The 11,583-nt window shown below is 36.0% G+C and overlaps 1 protein-coding gene across 1 annotated transcript; it reads left to right on the forward strand.

Annotated features, from left to right (window-relative positions):
• The first annotated feature begins 629 nt into the window (after positions 1–629).
• Positions 630–5,862, forward strand: LOC125656742 (uncharacterized). The gene is made up of 7 exons (XM_056143213.1): positions 630–801; positions 1,059–1,138; positions 1,357–1,541; positions 1,803–2,097; positions 2,648–2,734; positions 3,712–3,843; positions 3,957–5,862. Exons 1-7 carry the CDS (start codon positions 632–634, stop codon positions 4,721–4,723), a joined length of 1,716 nt encoding a protein of 571 aa, XP_055999188.1. The 5' UTR covers positions 630–631; the 3' UTR covers positions 4,724–5,862.
• The last annotated feature ends 5,721 nt before the right edge of the window (positions 5,863–11,583 follow it).

The following is an 11,583-nucleotide window of genomic DNA, read 5'->3' on the forward strand; positions in this document are numbered from 1 at the left end:
TATTGCAGACGGGCTGAAGAGTTGTCAATTGTGCGGCCAACCACTTCACTTGTCTGATTGTGTGCGTGAGAAAAAATTCGGGCTAGCTCACGTTTTCATTGTTAAATGCAAATTTTCCGACTGTGGTCTCCTTAATGAAGTACCAACTGGCAGAAAACACAAAACAACAAGTGGTGGATATGCATGGGATGCAAATACCAAACTCGCAGCAGGTAATGTACAGTTGTGTCAACCACAGTCAGTGATTTTTAAGGCTCATTTTGGGTCCGAATTTCGGCCCTTTCCCCTCCTAAAAATTGCCATTTCCCCCCCCCCCCAATTTAGCTTGCATTTTTCTCAATAATAAAATTATGAAAGGACAGAATAGTTAACACTTTTAGAAGGTTAAAGAAAATTAGATGTGTAAAATAAAGATAATATAATGTTTGATATGAATTTAAAACTTATTTACGATAAAATTGATTTTTCCCAATTTGACTGAAATGTCGACAATTTTTCCCAATTCGAAAGCCACAGGACCCTTGTAAAAAATGTAGAAAAATCACTGACAGTGAAAAATTTGATTAAAAATAATTCTCCTTTGATGAATATTACTATTTACTAATGCATTCATTACATGCAATTTTTAGGAATGGTTAATGTGGGGCTTGGAGAAACTCAAGTGAATGGTTTATTGGCTTCCCTGAACATCCCCACAATTACCCAGAACAGTCTGAAGGAGCGAGAAAGAGAAGTTGGGAACCAGCTGGCATTAATGGCTGAAGAAAGTTGTCGACAGCATCTTAGCAGAGAAATTGAAATGTAATTTATACAAATTCATATATTTCAAGTTTGATGATATGTCATACGGTGCGACCATTGGGGCAAAAGTTAATATTATAATATTATTCTACAACTCTAATCTATTCACCTGTCAAATGTTGCATTTGCATTCTACTTATTATATGGCATTACAACTTTCAGTAAATATTTTAAAATTCACTTTTTAAAAAAAAAATGTTGATTTGATAATTATAATTTTAACAAAGATTTATCCAACTATATTGGATTGAATTTAGGAGTGAAGGTAACCTGTCAGCCAGTTTTGACGGAGCATGGCAGAAGCGGGGCACAGGGCGAGCATACAATAGCCTCACAGGTAAATTTGTTTGAGCTAATGCTTCATAATTTTGATAGTTGAATTCTATTTTTGAGCAACTAAATGCAGTTTGATACCATTCAAAAAAATCTTTAACATTAGGATGACAAAATGGTTGAAAACACTTGTACCATATCTCAAATATACCAGATATGTGACATACACATATTTACATATAATTATGAAAGTCAAGATAGATTTTATTTTATTCAATTTAGGTCATGCATCCTTATTTGGGGAGAAAACTAAGAAAATCATAGGATATTCAGTCATGGCCAAGAAATGCAGAATTTGTGCTGCAGCCAAAATCAAAGCAGTTCCTCCAAGAAAACACAAATGCAGTGTGAACTGGACAGGTTCTGCCAAAGCAATGGAGCCTGCAATGGCCTGCCAAATGCTGAAGATGAAGGAGAAAAGGTACTGATATATTTAATTATACACTCCTAAACAAAGGCTTAGGTATATGTACGGATTTTTATGTCTGTTTGTCCAGTTCACATTCATGTCCAGTCCATAACTTTTCATGAATGATAAATCAAAAGCTCAGTAATGGTATGATAGTTCCTGATCACCTCAAAGATGTATCATTAACCTTGTTCAAGAGCATTTGACCAAGATCAAACTCACTTTGATACATCTACTATATTGTTGTATAGATTGAAACATAATGACAATTTTTCATTTTCAGGTGACAACTCTAATTATGGATAATGATTCCACAACTCTTGCAAGGGTCAAAGCATCAGTTAATCCAAATATCTCCAAGAAATCGGACAGCAACCATACCAAAAAGGGATTTACTGGTAGCTTGATTGAACTAAGCAACCAATACAAGGTGTTACGAAATGTCAAGGTCAGAGGACATATCGAGCGGTGTTTCATGTACTGTGTCCATCATAATAAAAGCAAAGAAAAACAGCTCCAAGATGATTTAAAAAATATTGTTCCACATTTATATGGTAAGGAAATAATGCAATAAGAGTAAAGGATTTCAAATATGAGTATATTCGTTTTAGCTCACCTGAGCTTTTTCAAGTGAGTTTTATTGATCGCTTGTCGTCTGTCTGTAAACTTTTTACATTTTCGACTTCTCCAGAACCGCTGGGCCAACCAAACTTGGTCGAAAACATCCTTGGGTGAGGGGCTTTCAAGTTTGTTCAAGTGAAGAACCATGTCCCCTTCAAAGGGGAGATAATGACAAAAATGCAAAAATAGGTTGGGTTCATTTAAAAACTTTCTTCTCAAGAACCACTGGGCCAGAAGAGCTGAAATTTACATGAAAGTTTCCTGACATGTGGAGATTCACGTTTTTTAAAATCATGGCCCCCGGAGTTAGGATGGGCCCACAATAGGGATCAAAAATTTAAATGCGAATAAATAGGAAAAATCTTTAGATATGAGCCAAGGTGACCCAGGTGGGCAATGTGGTCATGGGCCTCTTGTTGATAATTTTCAGACAACTTATACAAATAATGTAATAAATGCGTAACATTTTACATACATTTGTAGGTGAGCATCATGGCTGTGGTTCTTGGTGCAAAAGTGAAAAGACAAACTACAAACACAAGAACCTACCATATGGAAAACCGCTGTCATGTCCATTGCTACGTAAAGCACTAGAAGACCTTTTCGAGAAGTATGCCAACAAAGCTAGTGAATTGTGCAATTTAGGATCCACTCAGCTGAACGAAAATTTCAACCAAATGGTGTCTAGTAAAGCACCAAAAAGATTGTAAGTATGATCAATGTTTTGTACATTTGATTTATATATTTTTTGACAATCTATGTACATATTAAAAAAAAATCCATGTTATACATATATTGATGGAATTCAATACAGGTATTATGGAGGCTCTGAAAGCCTGCATTCCCGTGTATCGGCAACTGTATGCCAAAAGAATGATTAGCTATGTATCAGAGGTAGAAAACATGTTGAGAATTATGATATTTCAGGGTTCTATGAAGAGTTATTGTTTGCAGATCATTTTGTTTACAAAATATTATTTACTAACAAAACATTATTTACAAACAGTGTTCTTTCTTACAGTATTCTCAATTTGTTTCATATTTTTTGTTGAGCTGTCATATTGTAAGAAACCATGCACTCCTATAAACTATAATACATATACATCTAAACCTTAATATCAATTAAATGTTGTCCCAGTCAAATAATGATTTACTGTATGTCACACATATGTTTATTTTAGTAAATGATTGTAAAGTTATGTTTCCAATATTGCTATGAAAATTTTATATCAAAATTATTTTTTATAGCTCAATAAGAAGTTGACACTGTCACCAAGACATTTTACTCTTAAGCACACAGTCCGCCTGGCCAACAAGCTGAAGAAGAAGCGTTTATTGCAGTGTCAGCGTGGTGTCAAAAGGAGACGCTTGGAACTCAAAGCTCAAAGATTATCAAAGGATGCTTCACAATCAGTCCTGGAAGGTATGCAAAACCAAAGGGATCCTTACAAAATTTATATTTCCTGATATGCAAAACTAATACTGTGTACCATATTTGTTTGCTTAATATCACTAGGATTTATGTGATATATCTGTCAATTTTATAGGTGCTACCTACAGTTCAAAAATAGGTTTTGAAGATGAGGATATTGACCTGCAGGATATTGATTTAAATCCCTTGAATGCTTCCCCAGAGAGCAGTTCTCTGCTGTATTTTGACCTAGAAACAGCAGGACTTCGTAAGTGAATGTATTTTAATTGGGGAAAATAATATAGCAAATATTTTATGGCATGTGAGATAGTGAAAGGTACATAAGGAAATTAGGTGTATAATTTGATATTTCTATTGCAGAAAGGACACCTGATATCCTTCAGATAGCCGCATTATGTGATAACCAATCACTCAACATCTACATGACTCCAAACCAAACAATTACAGAGGGAGCATCAAGAGCTACAGGTTTGACATACGAGGGTGGCATTTTGAAACATCATGGACAGCCTCTGGATGCAGAAGTACCTGCTAAGGGTCTAGAGCAATTTGTTGATTTTGTCAGGTCATCATCCAAACCTTTTGTGATTGGATATAACATCCAAAACTTTGATATTCCTGTTTTGATGTTTCATTTACAAAAATGTAATCTGGTACATGTTTTTGAAGAAAGTGTGTCTGGTTTTATAGACACATATAAATTGTCCAAAAAAGTGTTTGACAAGGCCACAGTTGGCAACTACAAACAGGAAAATCTAGTGAAGTGTTTACTAGGTGTAGAATATGAAGCTCACAATGCTTTATCTGATGTGAATAGTTTAAGAAAACTCTATGAGGAGAAGTTGTCAAAGAATTATAATTCTTCAGATGTATTTACTTTGTCCTACTACAATGTCAGAGCTTCACTTGAGCCTCTTGTACAAAAGAAGGTCATTTCTTCTCTTATATCTAAGAGACTCATCAATTGCTCTCTAAGTTTAAACAGATTAAAACTTATTCATAAGAGAGACCCACAGAATGGAATACAAAATGTTTTCAGTGAGCCAATGTCTGCTTCTAAAACCCCACAAATTTCAAAATCCAAAAATGTTATTAACAAAGTTGTTCAGTTTATGAATACATGTTGAATTTTTGTTGAGTTAATGAATACATGTTGAATTTATGTGTGTATATATATACATATATTTTTAATGGCATGGTCATTGTATATGTATGCAACTATATATATTACTGTTACTTTGTAATGGAGTTCAGTTGATCACAATGTTTCATTTTGTGGAATGTAATGTGTTGATACATGTATGTAGAGCACTTCCCCCAGTACATTGTAGTAGAATAAATAAGGCGCAATGGGATTTATGACTCCCCTCTTTTAAGCGGAGACATTGTTTTTGTACTTTCTGTCCGTCCGTCCGTCCGTCTGTCTGTCACAAAGTCTTGTGAACACTTCTCCTCCTATATGACTTATCGGATAGACTTGAAACTTTGTACATATAACAATGCTTCATTGCAATTTGTAGATGTGCATATTGTAAGGACAGGAGGATTCAATTATTTTTAGCTTGTGAACACTTCTATGTGGCTTATCAGAGTTCATAGTGTCTGTTCCTTCTCATGCTTTTTCCTCCATATCATGCAGTACATTAAGGGGAGGAGGTTTCATTCGGAGCACCCCCAATTTTGGGAGGTTGGGGAGACATTTTTCTTCTTCATAAAAACAATATCTAGTTAATATGCAGGTACTTGTATATTTTGAATCTGAAATCTTTTCATTTTTTAGAAGACTTCAACTCATTTTTAAAAATTATATTCACTCTGCATTATTACCAGTATATGTTCAACATCGGATGAACATTAGTGTAAACTGTCATGTTTTTGGTTTTTTATGGTTAATTTTTTTTTAAAAGTACATGAATTACCATGTTGATAAGGAATTATTATCTGTGTCTTTTCATGAAATTACATAAAATTTTAATCCATGAGTGATTTTGAATGGCTCAACTGTATGGTGCCAGGCTTCGTTTTTTTTCCAATGGGGGTATACATACTCTGGAAGCTATAAATTTGAAATTATTCAGGAAAGGTATGGATTTTTTTTTCATAAATCACTATAATAGATGTACATCTACTAATATAAACAGAAAAAAATGATATGTAAACCATGCTATAAGGAAAATGTGCCCGCATTTGTGCGTTTTCTAACATATTGGAGAATAACGCTCATTCAATAATTTTGAACATATTGTTTTAAAACTTGATGAACATATTGAAAATGACATGTGTTTTAGTTATTGTCATGTTTCCTGATAAATAAATGCAATTTAAAAACCATTTTGTTGGTTTTATTTCAAAAATAACAACAAAAAACCGTTTCCAATGAATTTCATAAAAATCGACATAGGGGTACAAGACTTCAATAGTGTCTGTAATGAAAATTAATATGGAAATGCTTAACTCTTTTGCTTCTTTTCATTACTCTGAATGTTAATTTATTGATTCCAAACAAAAAAATGCTACCTAAACCACAAAAACCCAGGACTAAGGACCCACCTTAATGTGATCTGAGATATTGCTCAAAGTTTAAAACTAAGTTCAACAAGTCGCGTATGACAGTAGTTGACACGACTGATCCGGAATTTGACAAACAGATGGTGTCTCTTTGGTAAGGCATCTTAACTACAATAATGCATTCACTGAAGAAATATTTATTGATGCATTAGCTGAAAGATATATCAATTAAATGCATTTATATTTTGTGCAGAAAACTTGGTTATTTTTTAGCTACAGACAACTTTTCCCCCAGCCGCGATTTTTTCCCAAGCGTGTAAGTGACAAAGATGTCGAAGTCCTAATGTATTAAAGAAGTGTGACAATTAATAAACCTTGGTTGGATAAAAATTACAATAGTTTTGTATCCCTCAGTAATCATTTTCAACGTGATTTACCTTTCTAAGTAAAATCATTTCATTAATTAAATATTTTTTAATGATAATTACAAAGTGATTCGGAACTGGCAATGATCCGGAACTGGGCAAACGACTGTACATCAATATGGGGAGTTAACGATGGAGAAGCTGAAATCATCCCATTTATCATAAAGTTGAGAAGTTAATTTGCCGTTGATATCTATTTTCAATAAGATATCTAAGTATGAGGAAGATGTGGACGACTCTGTGGTGTGTTTTATTCTGAGATCACAGGGATATATCAAATCAACATATGCATGAAAATCATTATTGTTAATAGATAAAACGTCGTCGATATCAAAATGTCGAATTGAAGGCCACAGCAAGATATTTGTTGTTGGTTTTTTTCACGTTTTTGGATAAAGTTCTCCTCTGGTTCAAATATTGTGTTGTCTAAACTTATCAGTTCTTTGAAATGAATTTTCAGACCATGAATCGCCATGAAATGTACGCGGTACAATATCCTTTTTAAAGTTACGTGCTTTATGAATAATCATAACTTTAGGATCACTTGATACCATTCATTGATTGATTGTATCTTGTTTAACGTCTCACTCGAGAAAATTTTCATTCATATGGAGACATCACCAAGACCGGTGAAGGGCTTCATATTTAAGCCTATGCTAGGCGCTTACGGTCATTGAGCAGCGAGGGTTCTTTGGTGTGCCACACCTACTATGACACGGGACATCCATTTTTAAGGTCATCTCCGAGGACCCGTGACATCCACACCAGATGCCGAGCGTTTGGCGATGAAACTGTCACTACCTGTTTTAACGACTTCTAAGGTCTGTAGCGGCAGGGATTCGAACCCCGACTTTCCATATGCGGGGCGAACGCTCTAACCACTAGACCACCGCGGCAGTTACTTGATATCAAGGTCATGAATAAAGTATTAAGAATTTATCCGTATGAGAAACATGAAACCCACTGTGCCACAAGATATGCCGGAAATGGTGCAAATAAAATGTGGATTCTAAAAAATTCCAAAGAAATGTTGCGTTTTCTGTGGTAGGGGATGCTGTACCCCCTGCTCAACTGTGGAGTTTCCAAATCTGTACATTGGGCAAAAGAATAAATCAGGATTAAAATGATTATAAAAGGTTTATTGCTAAAGATTGAATCTGAAGGATAATCAGAAATTATCTCAATGATAATGGGAAAATGTTAATCTAATAAATATGTATATGCAAACAGGTTATTTTCTTCCTGTCTCCCAAAAACTGTGGGATAAAGTTTAACCCTTCAAAATATATACATGTAACTCTAGTGTTAAGAATATAAATAAATTATTTGATTTGATATACCAAACAAACATCAGCTCCCATCAGCAATTCCCATTGATATTTACCCATCTATTCATCTGTTTCCCAGACATGAGATTGACCACTGTTCGTTATCTTTAACTTTCATGATGGCGATAGATGAACCTGTTCAATTCTGTTCTAGCAGATATCTGATTAGCATATTTATTGACGTTGGACTCGATTGTTGACGTCACTTTCACTATTTTTAGTTAAAGCGTAATCTAGTCACACTGAAAGTGAACGTGAGCTATGTTGTCCAATTATAGCCAGTTGTCATCGCTTGGAGAATGGAGATCGCCGATAAATTTTATTACAGTTTTCGTTATGGGGTTGCTAAGCACTCATATGTCGATAACATCAATTGTAAATGATACAAACAAATCATCGGCGTAGAGTTTCAGGATGACAAGTCCCAAAACCTCATCGAAGTACAACACTCGGTTAATATTCCAAATCATTTAAAGGTATCTCCTTCTTGGCTTGGCTTCGCGGACGAAGATTTTACAAAGGGGGCTGTCCACGCCGATTGCAGGCGGCTGCAGTCATATGTTTGGTCAGATACTGATGTAGCTGCTGATGCTGCTTTATTTGTCCTCATGCGGCGTTTCTCTCTCAGTATCTTATTGCGCGAGTCCTCAAAGGAGATGACAGCCTGGTGGACAGTGTGACGGCTGGCGACTTGGTCAGCAGCAAGAGTAGACCAATGGTGGTGTTCAATAATGCAGTACCAAGGGACTTCATCAAGGAGTCTTTATAACGTTTCTTCGGTGTTCCTCTGTAGCGGTGGCCAGTGGAGAGCTCACCGTAGAGGACTATATTTGGTAGGCAGTGGTTCTTTATTCTGGAGACGTGCCCTGCCCAGAGTAGCTGCGACTTTAGCAACATGGCCCCCATGCTGGTGATCTCCGAAAGTTCGAGAACCTCAACATAGGTCTCATAGTAGTTCCAGGAGATTTTTGAGGATTGTGTGGAGACAACGCTGATAGAAGCGCTCTAATAATCGTAGATAGTGGCGATAGGTGACCCACGACTCAGAGCCGTACATCGGTGCAGGAAGTATTACGGCTTTGTAGACGCTAATCTTGGTGCTCTCTTTCGGGTACTTGTTGTTCCAGACTCATTTGTATAGCTTGCCGAAGTCGTCGTTTGCTTTTGGCAGTCTGTTGTCAATTTCCTTGTCGATCTTGGCATCAGATGTGATAGTACTTCCCAAGTACGTGAACTGGTGAACTGTCTTCAACTCAGTCTCACTAATGAAGATGATTGAAGTGCAGTACTCTTCCAGGGGCAGGCAGTTTTTCAGACTGGTCTTGAGTCCGAAGAGATGGGTGGCCTCTGCAAAGGAAGAGGTTAGGTGCTGCAGGGCTCTTTCAGAGTGGGCAACGAAGGCAGCGTCGTCGGCAAAGAGGAGGTCTTTTATCATCTGCTCGAGAGTCTTTATGTGGGCCTGCAGTCTCCTGAGGTTGAACAGACTACCATCAAGGCGGTAGCGAATGCAAAGTGCGTCGTCATCGTTGTTGAAGTTTTTTGTGCCTTGCGCAAGCATCATACCGAAGAATATACCAGATCATATTAAAGTATAATGCACATATAAAACTAAAATATATTTCATTTCATTTATAATCTACACCCAATTTGGGGTCGCCTCATATTTCGTACTTGTGTTCTTTTAGGGAATGATGGCCATAATATTGATACTGGAGTACCGTTTTCATTAGATAGAATGTTCTATCGTTAAAGTGATAATGCCCCGGTTTAATGATTGAATGCGTCCCATATACTTGCAATGTAGCAAAATAAAAATTGCAATCAGTACACATTTCGGTTTCGGTTCATTTATGTCACATATCATTGATATAAAGCCAAATTGTTACCTTCACAACTGACTCACCATTAGTTATACTTTAATTAGCGTAGAAGGAGAACTAAAATCTGCGTTTGAATTTCGCTTTGTACAGCTTCTACTTGTCATTGCATAAGCTAGCAGCTCCCAAACAAGGAGATATCACCTTGTACGGAAATTGTTACTACGATCTTTACTACGACGTGTTTTTTTTTTTACATGAAAATTAGTTTACAGTTTCACAATTTTGATTGTTTTGATTTCTGAATGTTTTTGAGTTTCGTTGGTTTTTCTGCCTAAGTGGGATTTTTTTTTCTTTTTCTTGGTGTAGCCATTTTATGATTACTATAGTCAAACATAGTGGGATAGGGGTTATTTGGAGTTGGTTTTCCATCGATAAAATGCTCGGAGCAGACGACGTAATGCCGATTATCGGCTTTACTGTCTACAGACAATCCCTCCCTCCTTACCAAACGCAGTTTCTTCCTCAATTCACTCTCCACTTTGGTAAAAACTGAGATCATTGCTTGACGTTCTAATATCGGCAGTGCACCGACATCAATGCAACGTCGCGTAGTCATTCGGTCTTTGACAACTGTGTTTGTCCCGAAAATATTGCGAGACTTACGCGGTTTCTCTCTCCTTATATCGAAGATCGATCAAAGAGCGATAACTCTTTAGAGGAAAATCGAAAGTATAAAAGCTGTAATTGAGAAATATAAGTTACGTAAACATTGCAGCGTCAAATTAGATTAATATGAAGTTTAATATTTTTCTTTTGATAAAAGTTTCTTTCACTTGGCCTTAATGAAGAAAATTAACCAGGCCTGGAGGTTATAAAACTTTTTTGACCACGTTTTCATACTCAAATTCGAACTCTGTACTCTAAATCGTACTCATACTCAACAGTGGAGGTTATAAAACTTTTATAAAATCATTCTCATACTCAAATGGAATACATGCTCAAGGATTTTCGAGTATGATTGGAGCTTGCTCAGAGTTGTACTCAAAACAAACATGGCTGAGTTTGGGTATGAATACGGTAAAGTTTTATAACCTCCAAGCCAGACTGCAATGGCAAACACATATCTTTTCCCTCTAGCACTGCAGAGATTATGTCTGCCTGTTCGTCTTTCAATTCTACAGGGTAATTTTGTGTCCGCTGCACATTGTACTCTTTATGTCTTCAACCTCTTTGCGAAAAGTATGTTTCACTGTTTTCCATATATGGTAGTGGGCGGATTTTCATTGAGCATTCGTTTTTGAAAACAGCGGAGTGATGACAGTTTCACGTAAAATGGCATTCAATTTGAATCGGAAAAAGTGATATTTCATCTATCCTTCTGTGTTTAGTCAACCAGAAGTGACAAAAGAATTAGATAGGTTATATGAGGAATATGTTTTGGTTCCAGCTGACAAAGCTTGTAACAACATTGTCTTTGTTTGTAAGGATCATTATTACAACTGTGTTTTAAACGAAATTGGCATTAATTCCACTTTTGGTAATCGTACTTATACTCCAAATACCCTTTCAAAACAGGAAATTGTTCAAAATCCTGCTTCAATTTTAGACATATTTAATATCCCAGTTAATGGGTCGAATGAATATGAGTTACTCCTCACGAAAATATTAACAGCTGTGAAGGAGAAACTTCAAACTTACTGTGCGACTACTTATTCCAGAAGTGGTGTAAATCAAATGTGGATTCTAAAAAAAAAAATTCTTTAAAACTTTTAGTAAACTTGAAATTGCAAAACTTATTTCAAATCAACAACGTCAAAACCTATGACTTTGTTGGCTGACCTGTTTTCATATTCTTATGAAGCAGTGTTTCTTCAAAAGCTTATACAAGAGAAGAAAAAATTGCATC

This window comes from Ostrea edulis, chromosome 7, assembly GCF_947568905.1.
Source record: "Ostrea edulis chromosome 7, xbOstEdul1.1, whole genome shotgun sequence".
In the NCBI taxonomy this organism is placed as follows: domain Eukaryota; kingdom Metazoa; phylum Mollusca; class Bivalvia; order Ostreida; family Ostreidae; genus Ostrea; species Ostrea edulis.

Coding starts and splice junctions, on each gene's coding strand:
- LOC125656742 (XM_056143213.1), top strand. CDS start 632: ATGGTTAATGTGGGGCTTGGAGAAACTCAAGTGAATGGTTTATTGGCT. Junction 1,139..1,356: donor AGCATACAATAGCCTCACAG/GTAAATTTGTTT, acceptor TATTCAATTTAG/GTCATGCATCCTTATTTGGG. Junction 2,735..3,711: donor ATATGGAAAACCGCTGTCAT/GTCCATTGCTAC, acceptor TCAATTTTATAG/GTGCTACCTACAGTTCAAAA.